At 37.9% G+C, this 25,009-nt stretch overlaps 1 protein-coding gene across 14 annotated transcripts in view; it reads right to left on the reverse strand.

The window, feature by feature from the left end:
* The window catches only part of LOC108138722 (tyrosine-protein phosphatase Lar), a 124,538-nt gene that overhangs the window by 74,695 nt on the left and 24,834 nt on the right, over nt 1–25,009 (reverse strand). For 12 of the 14 annotated variants that reach the window (XM_017261076.2, XM_041710221.1, XM_017261077.2 and 9 more), the window contains exon 3: nt 22,752–23,032. In XM_017261076.2, the coding sequence (XP_017116565.1) occupies nt 22,752–22,848 (97 nt within the window). In that variant the 5' untranslated portion in view covers nt 22,849–23,032. Of the gene's footprint in view, nt 1–22,751; nt 23,701–25,009 lie in introns of all 14 variants that reach the window. The other 2 variants (XM_017261088.2, XM_017261078.2) reach the window with 1 other exon arrangement.

Genomic DNA, 25,009 nt, shown 5'->3' on the forward strand with positions numbered 1-25,009 from the left:
ACAAGTAAATCAATAAGTCAACGCATGGAAGTCTCCTGGAAATTGCTGTTAAGAATTTATGTTTTTACTAACCAATCATATTCTGTCATAGCCCCTATCATCAACACTTAAAGCTTAAATCGTAATTTGTAGATTTAAGCACTTGTGTAATTTACAGGCCAAATTTGCACAACTAGGATTTAAGGTAACAAATAAACTAAAATTATATATATATATATATATATATATATTTGAAGAATAAAATACATTTATTTGGACAGGAAATGTTACCTAAACTTCTAGTAATGTGTATAAACGAAAAAATCCACAAAAATCAAATAATTTACTTATTACAAAGGTTAATATAACTTCGATAATTTACATTTAATAAGTACTAATAAAATAAATCAATATATTTATAGCCAAAATCAATTCTTATCCAATACTAGGACTAAAGACTCCAGTAAAAGTAATTATAAGCAATCACAATACAATGACACGCGTACATAAAAACCAAATTTCAGGTAACATGCACACTCATAATCCACGTACAGCAATCAAAAGTCATCAATTTGCATCACTGAAAATCCTGCGGTTACCTCGCGCGAACAGATAAAGGAATCTCTTCCGTTTTCTAAGCCATGTGATGACTCTCTATACGCGTTTAGGATGATAATGCTGCTTTCCCTAATAATTACTTTCACTTTTACAATACATGCTGAATCATGTAAAATAATTTTGCTTATTGGCCAGCAAAATGCACAACTTAACTTTTTGACAAAACGCCTGCCTGATCCAAATCCACCTAAACGGAATGAGCAAAAAAATTATCCATCCCACGTGATGACTTTCATGATTTCATTATTCATTATCTATGCCTAGAGCAAATCTGGGGATCAAGGTTTTGGTTTTGCGTTTTTCGCTTGGGTTTAACGTTGCCTGGGTTTGGTTTTAATTAATGAAGCTACAATATGACAACAAAGCTTAGCTAATTAATTTGTTGCCAGAGAATTCGTTTCAGAATATATAACAATTAGGTATGCATGAAAATATCAATCCTCTAAGGGCATGAACTGTAACAGGTGCACAACATTTTGAAATCTAAATAACTATAAACACGGTATTTTAATGGATTTATTTATGTTTTCATTTGATAAACCTACAAAAATGATTTAAAATCCGGTAAGTTAACTTAAATTGTTTATTGTGTTTCGATATATACACAAATATTATTTTAAATCAAAAATTTCATCAAAAAAAGATAAATTTGGGTAAAGGGCAGCAACTAAAATGTACAACAAAAACCACATGTCGGTGCAATATCATATAAAATACACAAATTCTGCGTAGCTTATGAAAAATTACCCAAATTACCTAAAAATGGCACACACAAAAGAACACAACATGCTTTGTACGACAAACTACCCCATAAATTTCGTAAAATTTGACTTTTTCATCTGCACTTTGCAGTGAAAGTCAGAAAAAGTGAACTTTTGGGCAATGGACGGACCGCAAAGTCGACATGCGTTTGCTAATGTTGTGAAAGAATCGAGAACAAACAGAGTAAAAATACCAAAAATATGCAAATCAACTTACTCCAACGCCAAGTATAAAGAAGAAACCCATCCAAACAGTTCGATATGGATTGATGTAAAATTGATGCGACGCAGAGAGGGTTATTGTCTGGCCCGCATAAACAACAAGAAGTAAAAACAAAGCAACAAAGAAAAAAACAAGAAATTTCAATAATGCCAAGGCATTTGTTCGCCACTTGAAAAATGGGAAGAAAAGACGACAGGAAGGGAACTGAAAATATGAGAAAGCTGAGAAAGTCGGTAGAGCACTTCAGGCAATTTATGGCATATGTTACCTAACACACAAAACTCGCATACACCACTCACACATACACACTCGTCGTGTATACTCATACACTCGTATGTAAATGCTAAAATAATACATATGCGTATGGCATAAAAATTGATATGCCAACATTTCTTTCATGTGTGAGTAATTCACAAGTAAAATGCAGAAAGTTTTTAAATAAAATATAAAATATAGCTCGAGTCCCAGGAACACAAGAAAATCGGTGTATATATATATATATTGTTGACTTTATGTTTACCCTATAAGTGATTGATCTTAAGGGTAAAGAAAATATAATATATATTAAGGGAAACAGAAGGAAATATTTCTTTCAAGCGTAATTTCTGCCATCATTTATGGGTTATGGATTTTAAATTAATAGCCTCCTTGCCAAATATTTCTGGGGCTATTCAAAAGGCAGCAAAGAACCCCGACCTCTAAGAAGCAACTATGTGCTGAAATAATGTTGCACAATAAATTGAACTTTTCATAAATTTTCAACACAAATTGGCCCAGGGTTTGGGGTCTACGACAATCCACTCGGCGGAGTGTTTTCATTTTCGTATCCTGCAAGCCATCCTGGCAATGTCAATGTCTTGCCACGCCTACCGGCCCCCAGCCTCCATCAGCACCCCTGCCCCGTCCTGCCAAGTGAATTTATGGTTGGCAGCTTTTAGGCTTTGTTTTGCTGCTTATTATTGTTATTGGCACCAACAGTGACATATTAGGAGCACCGCCCCCGCCTTCATTCTCCTGTCCAAACTCATTTGTTGGCCCCGACTAGAGATGGCTGATCGCTTTTGGGCCCGGAGTCCTCAAAGGTCCTGCGTTCTGTGGCGGTCCGTTGCGTATGGCCGGATTATTAATATTAGAGGAACACAAAACCAAAAAAAAAAAAAATGGAAGGAAAGGAAATATATTTTCTACTGACCGGCTGCTACTACTGCTGTTTTCGATTATTGTCCTTCGCATCGTCCTGTTTCTTATCCCGTAAATTGTTATTGACAACGGAAGCAGCAGCGCGGCACAAATTGGGCGTTGAATTTGCGGCTTGGTTGGTGCTTTCCCTCTACTTTCCTTTATTTCGTTTAGCTTTTTTGTTCTGCTCAGCTCTGCTCTGCTCTGTTCTGTTCTGTTTTGTTCTGTTCGACCATTTGTTGTGGTTATTATTATGGTTGATTTAGTGGCCACAAATTGAATGAATTGTCTTATTTAACCGAAATAAGCAATATCGCATAAGTTTTTTAAATTCAATAATGCCAGCCAAAGTGCGTCATGCTCAAATCAGATTAAAACGAAGACGCCAAGAGGAATATAAACGGAAATGACAGACGCAGCGTTCAATTGAATTAATTAATGCCAAACCGATGAAAAGAAGTGGAGGAAATTAAGTTTAAGCGCCCGCTGAAGGCACAACGGCAGAAGAAAATGTTGACAGTGCGACATGACGCAGAAAATATTTAAATAAAGTTGTAATTAAATGCATAGCGAACTGCCGCCATTCCAACCACCAACCCATGCACTCCCTTCAGCAATAAAGTTGAGCAACAGTTGGGATAGAATGGAAATCACTCTCATACGATGACAAGCAAAGCTAAAGGATGATGAGTGTTCAAGTGGTTGGCTGTGTGTGTGGTGAAAATGTGCGAAGGTGTGGGGATACGCACAACAATTAGAAAATTAAAATTACACTGGGGAAAAGCGGAAGACTTTAAATATTCTTCATATTTACCATAAGATTTGTGAACATCTCAAAACAATAAAGTTACTTTTGAACAACATATTTTATAAGGTTTTCTTTTTTTTATTATATATTTAGAGGATTCATTTTAATAGTACCTCCATTGCATTTGATATTATGGTACCAATTATGTTGTCAAAAAATGTAATTTATATATTTCCTCTTTCGCCCCTGACTTTATTTATAATTTATTCAAAAAAGTCTTCACTTTAAGAAAGTTCGGGAAAGTATTTCCAGACACACAGATTCTGGTTGCTACCCTCGTAATTAATTATTCCGTTGCAGAAATAACATGACAAAAGTACAAAAGCCTCTTAAAGCTTTGTTTAAGTGTACGGAGCTTCGAAATGTGTGTAACATACACACAATGGCTGACAATTTGTTGCGTTCTGCAGACTTGGCAATTTTAACCACCGCCACCAGTGGGATCTCTTCATTTCCACCGAAAAACAGTCGCCAAAACCAGAACCAGAACCAGCAACAAAAACCAAAAACCAAGACCGACACCAAAAACCAAACTGCGAAGCCTCCAATGGGAGGCAAGTTGAGTGCTAAATGGCGTGGAGTTCGCCATTCTCCGTTCTCAGCCGCACACGGGCATATTAAAATATTTAATTACCATGTAAACTTACGACTTTTGTTTTTGTTATTGTTTTTGTTATTGTTTTAATTGTGACAACAACTGTCGTAATAATGAATAATATGATGATGTTTGCCAAGGGGGAAGGTCCCCGATATTCGCACACATATAAAGTACATCCCCGCGTGCCGCCAAAGTGCACAACGCACGGGTAACATGATATGGAATTGCGTAACCATCTGCGGGTTTTGCGGGGGAGGAGCAACAGTATGAAAAAGGACGAGAGCATAGCGCAAAGCTTTATTACATTTCATGTGTGTGTGTATGTGTGTGTGTTTGGGTGTGCCTGTGTGATTCATGGCACATATGTCTCGGTGGTTGATGGCACGGGGTTTGGCGGTTTTCTAAGAATTGTCTGCCGCCTTTCAACACATTGAGTTGTTTGTACTCCATCCACCCAGCCACCCAACAGCCCCCGCAGTCTCCTCAAAATCTTCTTCGCTTTTTCTCGTCCTGCATGTTATTTGAATTTTAATTGCAAACTTTTGTTGCATACTTTTGGCGTGGATTTATTTTATGGTCGAAGCTTTTCCATTCTTGGCGGCTTCTTCTTCGTTTCCTCGTGTTCGTAGTCGCGCGCACGCCTGTTTAATTAAAAATGCTTTGCGGTCTTCCCTTCTCACTATCTCCCCATTTCACCATGGCGATGCATTTTCATTGTTCTTGCCAGGTGTTCCCGCAAAAAATTAAGGAAATTGTCACGCGAACGGTGAAATTGATACCCCTTCGAATTTCATTTATTTACAAGTAAAAATATAACGAGGTTTTGGATCACAATCAAAGAAAAATCTTTTAAAAAGTCTATACAGAAGAAACTGAATATTAATATTGAAAGCCAACCAAACTCCTTAAGTCTTTTAGAAAAAAATTTGAAGTGTAATTGAAGTATGACATTGTGTAATTTTTGATCACATACAGCAAATGAAAAAATATACATTTTTAATAATGAATAATTTTTTTAAATTTTAAGCTAAACGCAAAAATATTTTTAAATGATTTTCAAAGATTTTTCAATAATTATCACTTAATTTATTTGATTTTTATTTAGTATAAATAAATTCAAAGAATACTTATAAATAATTTTGTTTGAATTTGAAATTTAAAGCCGTTGTTTTAAGCTTAAAATAAATATTCGAAATTACCTTCTTTTTTGATTTGGCCTGGCGTCGAATACCTTCGAATACCCCTCAATTACTGCTATTAGCGCATTGGTGCCCATTTTGTTTGCTCATTGGAACTAATTAGTTTGCCTTCGCCTGCTTATTGACTGACCCTCATGCCAGTCTCTGTTTTTCAGGGCCAGTCCATGGATGAGATTTTTCAATTGACATTGTCAGTAACGGGCGGAACGCTTTCTCGCTTTCAGTGGAGTTTTTTTTTTCATAGGACTTTGCTATTTAGTATGCGGCACACAATGCACATAAAACATTAATAAAGCTTGTTGTCCTTTTTGGATGGCTGCGTATCCGTGCGTCCCCAAGTTGAGCGAGCCCTTGTCATTACCAGGACACGGCCCACGTCCTTGCCCCGCTACTTTCGCCCCATCGTAAGCATATGCTTAGCATAAATTCGGGAAACTCTGGATTTGGATTTGGTATGCAAGTGATGCCGGGCTGATGTTACTTGAAGGAACTGCGGCAGACAACTTTGATTTGGGGCCACGTTTAAAGCCGGCCGTGGCTTAATTAAAAAAGCCAAAGCCAAAAAAAAAAACCAAGCTACATACAATCGTTTAAAGTTTTTCGTTTTACCTTATTTTCTATTTTTCTCCAACAAATTATTAACGGGCAGTTCACTTGGCCATGGTTCATACAACATAATTCAGTCATATAAAATTCGTCTAGCGTAAAATTAGAAATGCTGCTCAACAGCAGCAGCAGCAGCAGCAGCAACATAAACAGGACCAACAAGGACGCGACAGACGCTGCGTAATTAAAATGGGCAAAAAATCATAGCACACTTTTTGGGGCCCAGCCATTGATATGCTGATGAGAATCATCATCATCCTGGTGGCAAGAGGAACTCGCTGGGGCTTGACATTGAAGTGACTGCTTCAATAGTGGGTGAGAGCATGTGGCAAGCGGCAGGAAGCTGCGGGATTATGGGTGTGTGTAGTCTGGGGTGAGCGCGCGTGTGCCCCGGCTTGTTTACATAAAAATTTAAAGCGAAAACCCAGTGATTTTTATGCTTATCAACAGCTAAATTGAAAATAACGCCTCGCTACAGATTCCCCTCGAAGCGAAAGGGAACACAATATTTGTTCGGATTAAATCCCAGATACAGTGGGATAATGAAGTTGAAATGTTTTAGAAGTTTAAAAGGTTCTTTACTATTATTCGTTTCGTAATTTGCGATTCCAAGGAAATTAATATAATCGCACAGAGTGTATCCCAAGCTAAACATATAGAGAAATTATATTAAATTTCTCTGAAAAGGTACCTTTAAAAAAAATATTTAACAAACAAAAACATATTTTTTTTAACTGGAAATTTTAAATTATTTATGTATATTTTCTTTGCAAAAATAAAAGAATAATTTATCCGAACTTATGGTGTTAAAATAGATTTTAATCTGCAAAATTCATAAGTTTTCTTAGTTTTCGACCTTTTTCAAATATTTAGATCAACAAAAGTAAGGAATCGACTAAATTTTAAAGCCAAACAAGATAAATTTAGAGCTACAAAAATTATTTTATCAGAACTTATTGATATTTCCTTTATCTAAGCCGTGTTAATAAATAAGTGATCGGTCGTATGATAAGTACATACCTTATCTACGATTTTTTAGGACACTGTGCACCTTCATTTGGCGGCGTCAAATCAACACACACATGTGTGAGCCTGGGCGTGCGTGTGAGAGTTGATTTTCAATCGAAGAAGCAGTCAACGGGCCGCTTTTCCGGTATCCTTTTACCCCTTACAACCACCCACCCACCCAAAAAGGGCGAAAAAAAACTTATTTGCCAAGTTTTGCGGTTTTTGAGGTTGACATGTTGCCGTTTTTGTGACCCAAAGAGAAGTGAGCAGCAGCGGCAGCAGCAGCTGCTCGACAGCCATCGCTGATTATGATGAGACCGAGACAGGCCGTTCGGAAAATCCCTTTTCGTTACAAATTTGTGCCAAGCTGTCGAAACTTTTATTTAAAATGGGTATGCGGGCACCAACACCAACACCAATACACGCTCGGGCCAGACAGACACGCCTTCTTTCCGCAGGAAGGGGGCGATCGAGTGTGGATGTGAAAGAAAAATAATCGTATCCTTTGGCTAGATTTGCATTTCCTGTCAGGTAATTACCCGGTGATAGAGGCAGGCTCTCCTCATTCAACAAAACGAGCCGCTGACTTGGCCCGTCATCAATTCTAGCGCCGTTCTAATTAAAGATAGGCATCAAACATGCAAACTCAACCGAACCGAGCCAAACGGAACTACGGACAACGAACTCCGAAGGATTCTAGCCAAGTATACAGTATGCAGGTATACATATGTATATAAAACACTTCCACTGTGAGTGGGAATGTCGAGTGTGCTTTGTAATTGATTTGCTGGCACTTTGTTGTTTGCCAAAGGTCGGTCAATGGAGGCAGTGGCGGGTGGAATTTAATAAATATGAAAACATCAAATTATTTCAAATGCCTGAGCTATCTTGTCTGGCGGTGGGTCTATCTGTCTGACTGGCTGACAAACGCCAGCCAAGCACGGAAAATATGCTTTCTGAAGCGGGGTTAGGTAGGTGGCCGCCTGACTTTTGCATAATTCTGCAATTTCTCCACAACAAATCGCAGTTGATTGTTTTTGTTCTCGTAGCTTTTTTTTTTTTTTTTTTTTTGTTTTGTTTTGCCCTAGCTAGTACATACATAACTGCAGCCGGCAAAACTGCCTTAAAATATGCAACGAAACTTTGCTCAAAGCATAAAATAAACTCGGAGCAATTCCACTTTTGCCGCCCAAAAGGGTGAAGCAATGGGAATGGGAATGGGATTGCGATTGGGATTGGGGAAAAGTGGAGAAAATGGGAAATGGGGGGAGGAAAAGTTGGGGAGGGGAGGGGGGCAAATAGGAAATCACTGTTTGCGAAAAACAAGCGCTGAAAATAAAGCTCACCAACACATTCGCATTAAACTGAAACGGAAATGCAAGGCATTCTTATGCATATCCTCTAAACAACTGCACACAAACAAACACACATACACACACAGGCAACGGGAGAAAGACACACACACACATACAGATACACATACAGAAAGGAAGAGGGAGAAAGGAGGGAGGAGCAAGTGGCAGCCAGGAACTCTAGAGCTAACTCGTTTGGGGAATTGCTGCTGCTTCCACTACTGCCACTGCAAAAGGAATTTTTCATACGCAAATTAAATCTACTTCAAGTCTTCAGCTATGTGCGCCTCCCTGCCTCTCTGCCTCTTTCTCGCTCCCCCCCCGCGACCGCGCCCCTTCCTCGGTGCAGTCGGCGAGATTTGCAAATATTCATTACATAATAAACTAAATAAAATGTGAGAATCCTGCTCGGTTCTGAGATTTTCTGAAGTCAAGAACGCCTGGCTTACCGGCGCACAAGCCAAGTGAAGTTAACAATCGCAGCCTTAACCTGATGTTAGAGGCTATGAAAGCGATTTGTACAATCAAAATTATATGAGCTTGCTGGCATAGAGTGTTTGTATGGGATTTGTTACTTAAATATTTAAGTACTATTTTATAGAAGTTTATAGAACATGTTGTATTGGTTATTCAGACAATTTAGTTTTTTAAGGACTACTGTGATTTTAATTTACAAACGTTACAAACTAGACTATCTTTACTCTTGTCCACGAGGTGACTTAAAATTGTCTAAATTATAGTATTTAAAAAAAAAAATATCTCAAATAACGATTATAATTTCACAAATTAAAAAAAAAAAAAATAAGTTTATTTATGTTTCCTTCGTGATTCCTTACGCCTTTCTCCAGCATTCAAAGTTATTAAATCAACACCAAAGGCAATAAATCAAATTGTACATCAAATACGTACATGACTGGTGGAATGTGTGTGTGTGTCTGGCAAATCAATGACACGTAAAAGCTCTAATTAAACGCACATTTCTGGCGAGCTAAGTTCAAATTTTGGGTTCCTAGAGCCCCGGCACGCGTAGGCAATGTGGATTGGCCAAGGGTCATAAACTGGTCTACCCCTCGTAAACACCAGACCGTTTCCTTCCTTCCGGATTTCGAGGGGGTTTCGGTTCTGGTTGCGGTGGCTTAACAACCATGTGCGCCTTTTAGGCCAGATATAATTGAAGGGTAGTGATCTTGACTGTATTTAGATTAGACCAAATTGATGTTGGGGAATTGTGGGTATTTTCAGGTAAAAACTGTGAAAACAAAACAATATTTATTGCATCAATTTAATGAAATTAATTTAATACGTACTCTCACATTGCTAGCAGCACAAAAGTATCTTAAATTAATGTCTGTCATTAATTTCCGTTGCCGTGTTTGCATAATTTTGGCTACAATTCGTTTACCACAACAACTCTGTTAGTACCACATGACTAACTAAACTCCAACTATGTCGAAAACCAACTGCTCAGTTAGCCTTTTCGCCGCTTAACTCCTACACCACTCCACTAACCGCCTGTCACAACAACAATACTTACATAATTATTTCGTATTTATACGCTTTACGAATATATATGGCATATAATTTTCCCTTGCTTTTCTGCACATTTTTAACAGCGCTTTAACATGTAAATTCGATTTGAGTGGACGCAGCGAGCCCTACGCTCACACACACCTTAATTAAATTTCTAATTATTGTAATTAACCACATTAATATGACCTCATGCGCACCCTAATTTGCTGAAATTCCAGGCGAAAACAAAAAGTCGGGGAAAGACCGAGACCGAATCCAAATCCGAGGAGTCTTGCGGGATATAAAATTGTGTAGAAAATTGTCGGTAAACATTTTTACAGTTTATTTGGAGAGGGCGATGCGACGCGACGCGACGCTATGCCACCCAATTGGTTGTATATTTGTGGGCTTGTGGATGTGGTTTTCGGACCCTGGCCCTTTTATTATATGTATATATATATATATATATACGAGTCCAAAGGACGACGGCGATGGAGCAACAATGCGGTTCCAACGGTTTTGGCCTTAATGAGGTCATGTGTGGCGACCACGACAACGACTAAGGACGACGGCACTGGTGATTATGATGGCATGAAATTAACATTTAATTTGAGTTGAAGCCACCTAGCGGGAAATGGCTTTTGGCTAATTTATACCGCCGATGCCGATGCCAATGGCGATGCCGATGCCGACGCCGACCGTCTGAATGTGGCATCATTAGAGGGCCAAAGTTTGCGGGTTCTGCGGCCGTTTCCATTGGACAATGGCATCTAATTTATGTTTGTCTTAGCAGATGCTACTCCACCATCCACCATCCACCATCTCCTTCAACACTTTCGGAGGCAACAAGTACCAACCCAGAAGGCCCATGCGAACCAGTTAAAAACTTTTCCTTTTTTATTTTTTTTTTTTTTGGTTGCCCACAAAAGTTTTTCCTGTCTGCGTTTAAGCGCAACCAAAGAAAAGTTTACGGTTCAGAAACAAATTTTTGTGCGCTGCAAAGTCGAAACTTTCTTCGGGCTTATCAATGCTTTCGCATTGATCAGCTGAATTTTATTGAAAACAAGCAAAGCGAAGTTGGGGCAACCGAAACATTACCTGTCTTCTTCCAAACTCGGGTATTCATCTCTAAATATGCGCTGCATTATCTATTAATGAGGCCTAAGCAGCGTCTAACATTTCAAAGCTTAAACCTCGCCTGCGGATAGAAAGGAAACCGGAACCACAACAGGGGCAAAAAAAAAAATAGATGCGAAAAAGGCAAAAATGCGAGAACATTAAATATTAATTTCCATTTCGTAACTGATAAGAGCTAAAGTTGATTCTCGGAAAGCCAAAAGGTCAGCGTCGAATAGAGCTTTCAATTAGCCGCAGCAAAGGAGCATTATAAATAGCGCAAAAAGGGTTAAGTTTTGTGAAAAGAGGGGTTTCGCTGGCACATAAATCAGACTCTGGAATAGTTTGAAATATTATTTTGGAGTAAAGGGATCAAAAGTTCTTCTGCTGTTTCTTTGCTAATGGAAGTTGTTTATTTATGAAGGCAAATTTTTTATATTTGATAAAATAATGCCGAAAACCTTAATTTTGATGCAGGCTTATAACATATTAGAATTTTGGGATAATGACACATTACTTATTGTATAAAATGTGCTAAAAGGAATTTGTTAAGCTCGAGTACATTTAGTTGATCCCAAACTAGTACAAAGCTACTAATATTATACTAGTCAATCAAAAGAAATATTAGCTGTATTTATATTTTAAGTTCACGATTTGAGGCTATTGTTTTATATAATATTATACATTACAATATGCATCCTTTGTAACTATCCATTTTATAATCAGTTTCAGAATTGAAACACATAATAGGAAAACCCTGTGATATGCCCCACAACCAGAAATCGAAAGTCGGCTTCATTTGGATTTCTGCCGTTTATATTGCTGCTTGTAAGGTCTCCGAGTTGAATCCGCCCAACACTTGTTTCTTGACCCGAGCAACACTTCATTTTGGGCACTTTGAAACAACAAAAAGCCGTAACGGACTGAAGTTAATTCTTGGTTCCCTTATCCTATCAAAGTCGGGGTAGCAAAGGACATACAAATTCCATGAACAAAATGAAATGTCAACAGTAAATTTACCTTCGAGTTTTCCCTTTTTTCCCTCCGTTGTTGTTTGGCCTTTGATTATTTTCTTTTCTAATGCGGCGAAAGCTCATTTTTCTTATTTTGAAACGAAATTTTTCTTAATGGGATTTACAGAACGAAATGTCTACACACAGATTCTTTTTTGTGGGTCGTCTCCTTTTTTTCTTTCTGTTGGGGGTTTTTTTTTTTTTTCTCGGGTCATTGACGTAGTGTGTAAAATGGCGCATAAATATGTTGGAAATGGACTTGAGAATTTATTTACATAAAAAGGATTTAACAAATAAGGAAGAGAACGGGGAAGCCGCTTTGGTGATTTGTTGTTTGGTTATTCGTTTCCTTTGTTATTTTAAGCTGGTGAGCGATCCGATTTTCTCGAGAAGGTTTCCAGGCGACAGATGATGATGATGATGATGATGGGAATAATGGTGCGGCAGTTTATTGGATTTATATGTTACACAATGGTCAATGATCACCAGTCGCAAGGAAATACTTTGGTTTTGGAATTTTGCACGTTTCGCTTAACGAAAAATGCAAGAGGTTCATTTAAAAACGAAGCCAATCTGCTGCCTCTGAGAATGCGAAGTTTGTCGCGCTCTAAGCAGCAAATCCCTTCATCCGATTTAAGTAAATGCAAACAAAATAAGTAAATAGCAAGAAGTAACACTTCGTCTCCATTGCCTTGTAGCTTTTGTTGGCTGCTCCTCTTAGAAAAAGAAGAAACAAAAAAAAAAGGAGGAAATAGGGGCTTAGGAGGCGAAAACATGGCTACCCTCTCATCTTCCCGGGCACTTGGATGAGAGCTTGTTAAAACTTTAAGTCCGTTTTACTTAACGTGGCTACATTTTAGCTGACAGTTGTAACTGCTTCTGTTGCTGTCTGTCTGCGTTTTGGCTTTGATATCTCGTCTCCCTCGGCCTTACATTCACTATGCTTTATGCATTTGTCTCTCAATCTTTAAGTTGCTAATATTTAAAGGCGCCAGCCAAGGATTAAGCCCTTTAACTATTTAACACATTGGCCCTAAGTTTTTCATCCTTTGTCTTCGTTTTTGAACTGTCAGTCGTGTGTTTTGCCATCGACAACGCCTTTAATTGACTTGCATTGTTGCCTTTTCTACTCTCTGCTCTGAATCGTTCTCGGTCTCGCTCTTTTGCGCTAACAAGTCTTGTAATTAGTCATCTTGGTTTGAGCCACTTTTTGCTATTGACACTTGGCCAAAAGCAACGATGCCTTTTAAGTTAGCTCCTCCTTCAGCGCTTTTGCTTTCCTTTTTAATTGAGTGAATGACGTCCTTTTGCGGAGTCCTGATTAGGTTTGTTAATACGCCGGGCTTCTGCTCGACATGAACGCCGCGTGGGGGGCTCAGTAATATTCCAGTTAGTTGAATATAATGAGCGGAAATATGGGGTTAACGAGGATTTTATGGCAAACATGGAGAGTTGAAGGAAAGCAATAATAAGCTTTACACTTGGCATGTTCAAAAACGGAATGGTTTTTAATTTGGGACTTATATGACCACTTAAAACCAAAAGCTAGGCTATTAAATAAACCACTAAGCACTACGTTTTCATATATTTTACTATTTTTCCTTTAAACAATTTTTAAATTCGTAAAATTTGCAGTGCTTGTGAGGGATTTTTCCTTTATTAACTAAAGACTGGCATTTAAGAGACCCCAAAACAACTTAAACTTGCACACTTGTTTATGACTCATTCATGACCACCTTTTGTGTGCCCTGGGGAGCAGCCCAAAAAATGACTAAACTCAGACTCTTTAAAAATGTTTCCCTGGCGAAAGTCGAAACCAATTCATTCGCCATACCCATCACCCATCTCTCGTCGCAAAATGTGCGCATATTTGCCTACCTCGGCATAATTTGAAATTAGTGCACTCAATGGCTATGGGTTTCTCTACTTTTCCTACATTTTCGGCCTGCATATTTACATAGGACGGATGGGTTTGAGGGCGAATGGCTAAATGTTGCGCCTACCAACCAGCTCACCAGCTGCTTCAGCTAAAAATGCAAAAGTGCTTACGCTGGCCACCAATTTCAGTAGGTGTGTGTGTGTGTGTGGGGGTGTGTGTGTGGGGGTGTGGGTGTGGGATGTCGGTGGTGATGGCGATAGTGCTAGTGGTTGCTACCTCAAAAAAAAAAAAAAAAAAAAGCGAGCATCAATTTCTGCAACTGCAGCTTGGTAAATTCCAACAAAAGAGGTAAAGGAGTAGCATGGTATATAGCAGGAAAATGCAACGATGTACGCCATTTTGGCCACGGCTTTAAAGTTTCGCTGCATAAGTTAAGGCGTTGGCACTGCCGTTGGAATATGAAAAATGTCTCTAATGCTTTGACATTTCGCTCGTTCTCTGGGTTTCAACTTCTGCTTCTTTCCCAAGCAACCAACGACCCAACCAACCACCACCTCCGCGTTTTGTCTGTCTCTTGTCGCTGAAATGCCCCTGAAATGGCAAGGGCGTAAAATTGCCGTAACATGACAGCGAACAACTTGGCCAAAAGGTAACTCAAAACGCGCTGCAAACACGCACCACCCAGCCACGCCATTTGGCCAAGAGTACCAGGGTAAGCTCCTTCGCTTGTTAGTGCTGAGTTAGACGACCACCCACCACTATATATATATATATATATATATATATATATACTTGCTATATAGTCCCTGAGATGGAGAGCTTTATCAGCGCGCTCTAGTAGAAAGTTTTCCATAATGTGTGTGAAAAAAAACTTGCTCGAAAAAAATAACACACCAAAGACAAGACAAAACTGTCAACTATTCAAATTTCTTAAAGGATGTTTCACAAATTTGTGTTACTGCAAAAAAAACACATTCGCAATCTATTTGATATTTATTGGTTTTTACAAAACTAGAAAATATTTGATAACTTTATATTTCAGTTTGGTTTTATTAAATGCCCAATTGAAAACCAATATTTTATTAAATTCTTGTCTCATATTCAACGTAATATATAAAGGAATAGTAAGCAATTGTGAAGTCCTCAAATTTCTCAAATGAATTTTCAGGAATATTGTTTATTGATTTTCTGTAATGCAATTTTGTTTCATATGGGAAAACATTTTGTTTCTTAGTTGTGCTCAAAAAATGACCTCCAATTTTGTATAACATATTCGGGTCATTAAAATTTAAACACACCCACATATTAAAAATATTTTGTAATTCGATTTCCCCAGTTGGATTCAATAAATGTCTAATTGACAGCCAATATTTTGTTAAATTCTTGTCTCAAGCGTATTGCATCTTCGGTTTCTTAGCTTGAAGAAATAAATATTTTCCTTCCTCCGTGCGGCTTTTCTCTTTCATTTTCTCCCCCTTGTCTACATTATTTATGCATTTTACTCTCGGCTGCTGCTGTTGGCTTTTAATAGTTCTGCATGTGTGCTGCGCGTGTGTTTACCACATTGAAAAGTTTTCTTTGCAAAGTGCTTGGTACATACAAGCGCGCAAATATGCCAAAAAATATGCTACACAAAAATCGCTCAAGTGCAAAGTTTTAACAATTGAAAACTTCGCTTGGCTGGCGCAGTGTGAAAAAAAAAAATATCTAAGAAAACTTAAAAACGCTTCTCCCCAAAGTAGTTAACTCAAAGTGTACGGGGTGTCGAGGTGAAAGATTGAGGTGTGAGTATATTGGTTCAAGATTTTGTCTGAAATCGAGCAGACTTCCAAATCACATAAAGTTTAACATTTCCGGGGAATATACGATTAATCATAATCCTTTATAAAAGAAAATGAAATCTACATAAAAGCACAGCGTTCTTTCACAACAAATTTAAGATAGTCTTTTTCCGCTTCGTTTCCACAAAAGACAAAGTATATTTTTTAAATTTTGCCATACCCTATCAAGTTTATAGGTTTAGCTTTAGCAAAAACAGCACAGAAAAACGCATAAAGAAAAGCGGAATGAAGAGAAAACGCCACTAAAAACAAACTATGCAAGCGTTTTTATACGTTCTGCAAGTGGCCACGAAGGAGGTAAGTCCTTCCCTTAGTGGTTCCTTTTCTGTGCTTTTATTCCCTTCCATTTCGGCTCTTTGAGCCACCTTGCCAGAGCAATGAGGTGTGAAGATGAACTGTCGCAATTGTCCAACGGCTTTGTTGTAGCTGCAGTTGAATGCACATATATGCACAAACAGGGGCTTAGTCACAGGAGGATATGCCAGTGGTATTGGGATTATGTATTGCCAATCGCAGAAAGATTGGATCAAATAAACTAGTTCAAAACAATTTTTAATACAGTAATTTCCTTGTTCGTTTTCATGTCCCAAAGTACGCCGTTTCAAACAACTTAAAGATATTGTATTCAGCTCGATTTAATTATATTTCTAAAAATTATTGTTGAATTTAATTTAATGCGTTTTATTTTTTATTTTGTACCAATGCTAAATATTTCGCTTGGTAGTGCGCTGCTAATGTCGATAACCTCGCTTAATCGAAGAAAACTTTATAAGGAAATATTTATTAAATTTGTATTTCAAATCCAATTTAGGTGACCCACTCTCAAAGGAATTTTCAAAGCCGACGAAGAGTCCCCTCTGGAATGCAAATTCTCAGAGCTACGCACATGACAACAGGTGGACAGCAGGACAAAGGACATCTTCTTGCCTTGACTGGGTATTTTTGTAGCGCTGCCTCTTCAGTTCTGGGTGGGTATGTGTGTGTGTGTGCGTAAAACAAATATCGCACTAAGACGAAACCAAATCAAATGTAAAACCCGGTGTGTCAGCCGGTATGTGAGTATGTGAGTATGTGCCTTGTGGTTCCAACCAACCGAACCGACCATCCCACCATCCGAATCACCCCATCCTATACCATCCCATACCATCCCATACCATCCCATACCATCCCATACCTATACCATCCCATCCTTTGGCATGCTCGACTTGGCTACACCTTTTGTGGAAATCCAACAATGTCAACTATGCAACACAAAAGCGACAATGCTGTTGCTTTGTCTGACTGAAAAGGAGAACGAAAGTGTGGCAAGGTGGTTGTGGCGCCCTTGTTGCTGCCGTTTTTATGTGCCACACAAAAATAGCTCACTTTTACCCCAACATTGTCCGCTTTCTCTCTCTACGTTGGAATAATTTGTTTTGGTCTTTCATGCTCACAATTTGCATTGGTGGCTTTTCCCCCAAACTCTTACTTATCCGTCCGTTCATTTCCACCTTAAAGCGCCGCAGAAATAATGACATTAAAATGCACATTATATTAAAACCAAACAAAAAAAGAGTAAGGTAAGGAAACAACAACCCAAACAAAATTCTAGATTTTTCAGCGCGTGCCGTGCCGGTTTAACCCCTTGGCGTGTGCCCCACAAAAAAAAAAAAAAAAAAAAAATAAAGCGAAACCAAAACCAAACCAAACCAAACCCCAAAATGAAACGAACAACATGCAAATCAGCCAGCAAACAGCGTCAGCAACAATAACAGCCATAACTACAACTACTTCAGTTTTATGAGCTCCAACCTCACCCTAAACACAACCTCCACCCCCGCATTGACAATTATTAGACCAGCCACGCCCCTTGTCGTGCTCATAAATTTTGTAATTATTCCCCTGCGTGCGGAAAGAAAGTCCAAAAAAAAAAAACAAGAATGAACAACACAAAATTAAGGGAAACCACACGCATGTCTAGCCCAAATATGGCAAAGTAGAAAGAGATGAGTTTAGATTGCTACCGGAACGATTGTTTCACCTAAAACTGTGCTACAAATATCCTTAACTCGCAAACGTTATTTATTAACGAGGCCAAACTACGATTTGTTTTTTATTTGCAAAAATATTGGAATTATTATATTTAGCAAATGAATAACAAATATTATATAGAACTTCCTTTATAATATAAAACGCTTGATATAATCCATTTTTTTCAAATTTATAACATAAACATACATAACATAACTCATTATCATTATTTTAATCAAGGCTCTATACAATTCAAATAGTTATTACTCTAAAAGTTATTACTTTATGCACACACCCCCCAAAATACTTTATCAGTAGAATAAATAATACAATAAAAAAACTTTTTTTTACGCCGCCATCGGCACCCTTGAAAGTGTGCCTTGAATATTTCATTTATTCAACCCAAACTCCCTAATCGATTAAATTGGTTTAAGTCACATGGGAAAATTTCCCGAAAAATATTAATTAAAATTTTAACAAAGTCTGTGGTCTAAGGCCAAGAAGCCAAGACGAAGACGAAACGAAACGAGCGGGAAAAAATTGTTTTATAAATTTAACTTAAAAGGCTTGCGAGTCACTCGGTAGCGCAGTGCAGCCATAAACATTAATTAAAAGTTTTGACCCTTTTTGCCGTTGCTCAGGGGCTCATCAGCTGCAATATTCATGCGCAGCCAGCACACACAACTACAATAAAATGCACTCAAATTGTTGGTGTGGGAGAGAATAGAAGAAAAACCCAGGAGGAGAAAGCCCACTGAACTGCGGAGAAATGGAGAATGAGTAGAAAGTGTAAAAAGGGTAGAAAGGGTAGAGAATGAAAAGCGCGGAAAGCCGTGCGGCCTCAGTGGCCTTATTTGCACGTAGCGCTAACAAAAATTACGAGTTAAGCACTTTTCTGGCCACGGCAAACATATACTCGTCCACACTCACAGTCTTCAATCTCCGTGCTCGGTCCACACATGACTCATGAATCATTTAGCACACACTCCTCGGCCGGCCAACTTTTATTTTTCGCCATTTACATGAAAAGTGTTCGCGGCAAAATGTTCAGTTTTTCACTGCCCTCTGTGGCTCTTTTTTGTTTTTGTTTTTGTGTTATTTCACTTTTTTTGCGGCTTGTCGAAAATATGACTGGGACATATGGGCAAACAATTGTCATCGTGTTGTGACTGTAGCTATCTGTATAAGTATTCATGGCCGTGGGTGTTGGTGGCACACTTTCCGGCGTCAGCAAACGCTTGTAAAACCAAATGAACAAGTGCCAAATTCACCGAAAACACACCAATTCACCCCCAACAAGTCAAGTACGAATTCAGCCAAGCATTAAATTAACATTTCTTCTAATTAAACTGGCCACCGATAGTGGTAAAAAAAAATACAAAACTGTCATTTAGACAGTTAAACGGGGAATGCAAGTATTTGCATAAAATGTTACATTACGGTTTTTTGAGCTATCTAATTTAAGCATTGGAACATTTGCAATCAACATTGTATTAAAAATTTTAGTAAAATCTTCAAACTAGTTAAGTATTTCAAGAAGGGATTTCTTTATAAATTAACACTTCTAAATTGCCAAGAAGCCTTGGCAAAATTAGAAGATAATAAGAAACCATCAACATTGTAAGGAATTTTTATTTACATTTCAACATTGGTTTTCTTTTCAACATTGATAAATATGGGCTTTTTGCCAAAAATACATTTCGCCATTTTAATAGGCCATAATTAGCCCAAAGATATAGATGGTCATTTTCAATTGTCAGCAATGGTCGCAGATAAATGTTGATTTATCTCAAGACGGCCGACTTTTACTCACATTAATGTGTTGACATCTTGGGGCAGTCTTCTTTTGCCCTTGCCCACAAAACATATAAATAAAAAAAAAACTAACAGCCATTTCGGCGAAAAACGAAGGCAGAGAAGGCCTTGTTGTAATGAAAAGTAATAATATTAAATTAACAGAACTCTCGTGAATTGTTGCCGCTTGGCCAGAGACAACCTCTGGGAAATGGGAAATGGGAAATGTGGAATGGTCCAAAACCATTTCGGGTTTCCCCCCTCAGAGGTCCACACTATTTTTCGCTAGGCCGCAACAAACATCTTATTTATGGTCTCGTTTCTCGTAAAAATTTGTTATTTAGATTTATGGCGCTGTGCTCTTTGTTGTTGCCAACATTTATTTATCTTTCTTTCATTCCGTCTTTTCTTCCGTCGCTCTTCTTATATTTTTTGTAACCCACTAAGTGGGAGGTGGGGCCTCCACTCATTTGGGCACTGAAATTTTAGAGCCACTTTAGCTGGTCACTTGTCCGGCGAAAAAAAAAATGTGATAAATGTCAGGACATTATTATTGTTGAACAACTCAGATATATGCGAATCGTGAGTATTTCTATATGGGATGTTTGCTAATATAATGATATGCGGCATTAGCCAGTTGCACGCGCATTTTCTTTGCCCATTTGCCATTTGCCCAACTGCCAGAAAAAAAGCAATTGATGGGCGTTCTGACTTGTATTGAGCTAGGACTGCTATCCTTAAGTCCTTACTTCTATACTGCTTAACACATTCTCAGCTTAGCATGAAAGGAAATCTTCATTATTTAAAATATTAAAAAAAATCTTAAGTATACAATACATTAAATACAATTTATCTTTAATCCAGAAGTTTGATAGATTCATTGAGAAAGTCTGCCTTCTTATTTCATTGCATACTTTTATGGACTTTTACGAATTATATTAAAAAACATAGTAATTTTTGTTGAACAAAATTCTTTAGTTTTAAAAAAAATGGATAATTTTATTAATTAATACTTAGAATAAACAGAAAGATAAAAAGTCGCCAAAGTCATATAACCATAGGAAAACTTTTGGAATTGATTTGTGATTGCCTGCCTTGGAATTTCCTTACTCCACCGATTATTCTCACGTCCACTGTTTAATTACCATTCACTTGGCGAACTCCATCAAGCCGAAAGTTATCAATTTCGGATTACTTTTCCCCACAAAAGCAAACACGAGCGCAAATCGACTTTAACCATATTTCATCCAGACACTTTTCCGCCCTCGCGTAGTTTAACTTGCGGCTTTTGGAGGGAAAACTTTTGCTATATGTTAATTATGGCTCGGCATTTATTTGCGGCTTAATATAGCATATAGCATATGGGTGTACGCACATATAGTTTAGTGCCGTTCGCCTCTAAATTAGGAAGCGATTTTCCCAGGCCGCCGCCCTGACATTTGCTGTTCCACATTCCCAATTTTGTTTTTCTACTTTTTTTTTCGTGCTCTCGCTCGCTGTCTAAACGAAAACTTTTCAAATTATCGTAGCATCAACTTTTTCCTCCTTTATTTCATTTTTTTTTGCCGCTGATGAGTGGAATGAAAGGAAAGCAAGAGATTGGAGCATTGGAGCCTGGAGTTGCGGCAAATTAATTAAAACTTGTTGCAAAAACCAAAAGTGAAATAGGTTCCCTTTGCGTGAAATATATTTCAGAACTGGAGAACTGGACAGAGCGCGCCAGTGGAGTTAAATCGGCAATTGCCGAGCGGGGCTTTTGTGTCATAATTTCCAACAAACGACAAATTAGCTGGCTAAAAGTGGGCGGACGGAAGGGCCGCAAAAAAGCTGGTAGTGGGTAAGAATGATGGGGCGACCAAAAACCATTTACATGGCAAACAGCAAACAGTTTTGCATATGTTTTTAGATACTTTCCCCTGCAATGCTGTCCAACAGTTTGTCGGTCTGTCAACGCCCGAAGAGCTTCGGCAGAAAAACAAAAAAGGGGAGCACACTGAAACCAAACCAAACGAAAAAAAAAAAAAACATCAGCAAGCCGCAACCCGCAACGAGTTGTACAAACATTTCACGCGGCAAAGTGCCGCATAAATTTCAATTTAATGCCACATACACAAAAAGAGGTGCGACAAACTGCAAACTGCAGGCTAACCAGGCAAAAGCAACAGCAGCAGTAAAAGCAGCAGCAGCAGCAGCAGCTCCAGTAACGACAACAAATAAAAAGGCAACAAAACCAGAAAATACATCAGGATGTGCAATGTTTGTGTTGCCTGTTTTTCTGACTCTGTCCCCTGCAGCTTGTTTATCGCTTCACGTACCCCCCGTTCCCGTTCCCGTTTCCCATTTCCCATTTTCCAACCCTCCCTCCCCCGAAATGAAATGAAGCGTCTATGAAAGGTAAGTGCCACGGCGAGTGGATAGCGCCAGGAGGCAGAAGTCAGCCTCGACACTTCGACAAAAGGCCTTGGCGCAAAATATGAGGAACATTTGACTGCAATTCTGAAATGTCAACACTTTGATTGTTATTTGTTTCTCCTTTCTCTTAAGTGACGAACATGGCTTCAGTGGGGCGAATTGGACTTAGGTGGCATTGGTAATTGAATTCAAAATGTATGCAAGGGCAAAAACTGCAATTCTGTGATCACTAATTAGTATGAGTATTCGAAATTCTAGGCAGAGCTTTCAAGAGAAACCGAAAATATTTATTTTCTTTTAATAAATTAATTTACAAATTTACAAAAGATTCAATTTGTATAAATTGTCATAGTATTACTGAACCGAAAATCTCGTTGGAAAATATTTTTTCTTAGTTAAATTATGCCCATTCATTTTGAAGTTACTTTTTAGTCACTTTACTTAGGAAAACTGTGCAGCAACTATCGGCGTCTTACTTCCTTTCTTTTAATTATAAATAATAAAGTTTGTTGCCCGGTTTCGGATTTTGCTAATTTGAGCTTCAACTGATTAAAATTCCTTTCTTTATTTTTCGCATGCTTGCGTTTATAAATATTATGCTCGTTCAAGTAAAATTTAGCACTTGAGCCGAACGAACTTTAGCTGAAATCCAAGTAAACTCAACTCCACTTGAAAGTTGAGCTCACTGGCTAGAATGTACAAAATTAAGAGCGAACTTAACGTAAACTTAGCCTAACTTGCGTGTAAAGTGGCGGCATAAATACCGCAAAAAAAATGTCAAGTACTTAAAAAAGTTCTTAGGCATATCGTTTTTTTTTAAGCGTAGTTTCTTATGCTAATACTTACGGGCAGCATCGACGATTGTGGGCGTCCAGGTGAGCAAGAACAACACTAAAAGGCTGGAAGCTGCAATTGGACTGGCTGCTGTCATCTGCAGACCCATTATTTCGGTATATTTATTCGTCGGAAATCGGGAGGGATCGATAGTCGATGATAGCAAGTAGCAACAACAAAGGTTAATAACTTTAAATGCTTTTATTTACACAGTACAGGCTATGTCTCTGTCAGACTTACTCTTCGGCTGACGGACTTACTCACTCACTCGCCAAATGGCACTTTAGCTTTCGCTGCAGGTGCCAATGCAAAGACGATAGGAAAAATCAACACAAACAATTTGTTTAAAGTGGGTGTTTTTTGTTTTTTGTTTTTTGTTTTTTGTTTTGTTGAGGGTTTGGTAGGTGTGTTTGTGTCAAGGGTGCGTGTGTGTGTTTTGTAATTGATTTTATATTGTTTTGTAGTCGTAGTCAAACATCAAGTGTTTCAATCGTTCGTTAAATACATTTTCGCAAGCCGAAAATCATCGGATATTACAAGGTGTGTTAGTAAATGCGATGTCATCATCATTATTGGCATGATAGCAACATGTCGTATGCGTTATAAATATTTGCAATTGTTGCCGTCACGTCGCATTCAGTTGTAAAATTTGTTGTCGTTGTTGATCACACATATTGATTGTTGTCGACATTTTGTAGTAGTTCCAAACGCCAAGTTTATTACAGTCGTCGTAGCGATGATATCGCCATCAATTTTATGGTTACCATGTGGAGGGAAGCTGTTGTTACTTATCTGATCAAATACATTTACCTGCCTAAGCTTGAACTTAATACTTAAAGAACTCTTATATTTATATCATTTATATCTAAAATATAATCAGAGATATGCAGTTTATTCTTTTGTCTTATTGATTTATTTATTCTTTTTCTGTTGTGATTCAATGCTGTTTGCCGCTTGGATCCTGCAAAAAACAGGACACACAGAAAAAAGGGGAGAAAGAGGAAAAAACCATTGTTAAGGATAAAAGTCAGTCGACCTGGCTTAAATTGTCAGAGACCTTTGTGTGTGGTTTTGTGGCGAAAGGAGAAAAAGTGAAAATCCGTTGGAATCGTTTAGCTAGCAAATTTCAACAACAAATGTATTTTTGACTTTAAATGCCTAAATAAAACAAAAATAAATAAATTCGAGAATAATTTGAGGTGCTTTAACATTTAAAAACAATAATCTTCTGGGTTTTGTCAAAAACAGACCACGATTTCTTCTGTTTCCTAAATCAAAATCTATCTTATTTTAACAATTTGTTTGTGATCAACTAAACAGTTTTAAAAGAAAAATGAGTTTGTATTTAAAACCCAAAATCAAAACTCTCTTTCAGATGATATTAATTGTTTGAGTATTGCAAATAAATACATTTTTCAATGTATTTAACTCAACATCAAATCAAATTTCACACCAACTACTCTGAAACCTAAATACTGCAAAAACCTAATTTGAGATATCATCTCAATTGTCTGTAAAATCAGAAACTTAATTACAGAATATGTACTTTTGAAAGGCCAAGAAAGAAATGTGGTTAAATGCTCTGTTGTGAATAAAGTTAATCACGGTAAATTGCATCGTTTCCAAGTTCTTTGCCTAACGTGAAGCACTCATTAAGGCAATCACCTAAAAGCAAATCCCTCAAAGGCAAACCCAATAATTACAGTAACAGGAGCACACTCAGCAGCAATTAAAAAGTCAGGTTTAGCAGCCAAAAGAAAAACTTAAAAGTCAGGCAAGAATTGAACAAGCCAGAAGAGAAAAAAAAAAAAAAAAAAAAAATAAAACCAAACCAATTGGAAGAGCCTAACAAATTTGCACCTCAGTTCATGAGGCAATACTGCTTTTGATTTCTTTTCTACCCCCGGAATCTACTTTGTTTACACCAAGTTATAGACCCACTTAGCTGAACGAAAAAAGCTGGAAAAAGCTGAAAATACCACGACTGCAGGTAGTATGTAGGCTGACCCCCACAAAATCCCTTGCCATACATTCATCCATCCACAAACATACATATACATGCACTTGTAAAAATCAATTAAACTTTTCAAGTGAAGTTATAATGGTTGGCAACCCTTTTCAACCATTCTCACACTCTTTTCTGCTTGATTTTTTGCGGACTTTCGACTTTCTCCTATATATTGTTTTTGTTGCCTTTGGCTGGCAGTCAGTTTTCTTATTGTTTTCATAGCCTCGCATCGCATCGCATCGCCTGGTTGTTGTTGCAGTTG

The sequence above is a fragment of the Drosophila elegans genome, unplaced genomic scaffold, assembly GCF_018152505.1.
Source record: "Drosophila elegans isolate 14027-0461.03 unplaced genomic scaffold, ASM1815250v1 contig_814, whole genome shotgun sequence".
Lineage (NCBI taxonomy): Eukaryota > Metazoa > Arthropoda > Insecta > Diptera > Drosophilidae > Drosophila > Drosophila elegans.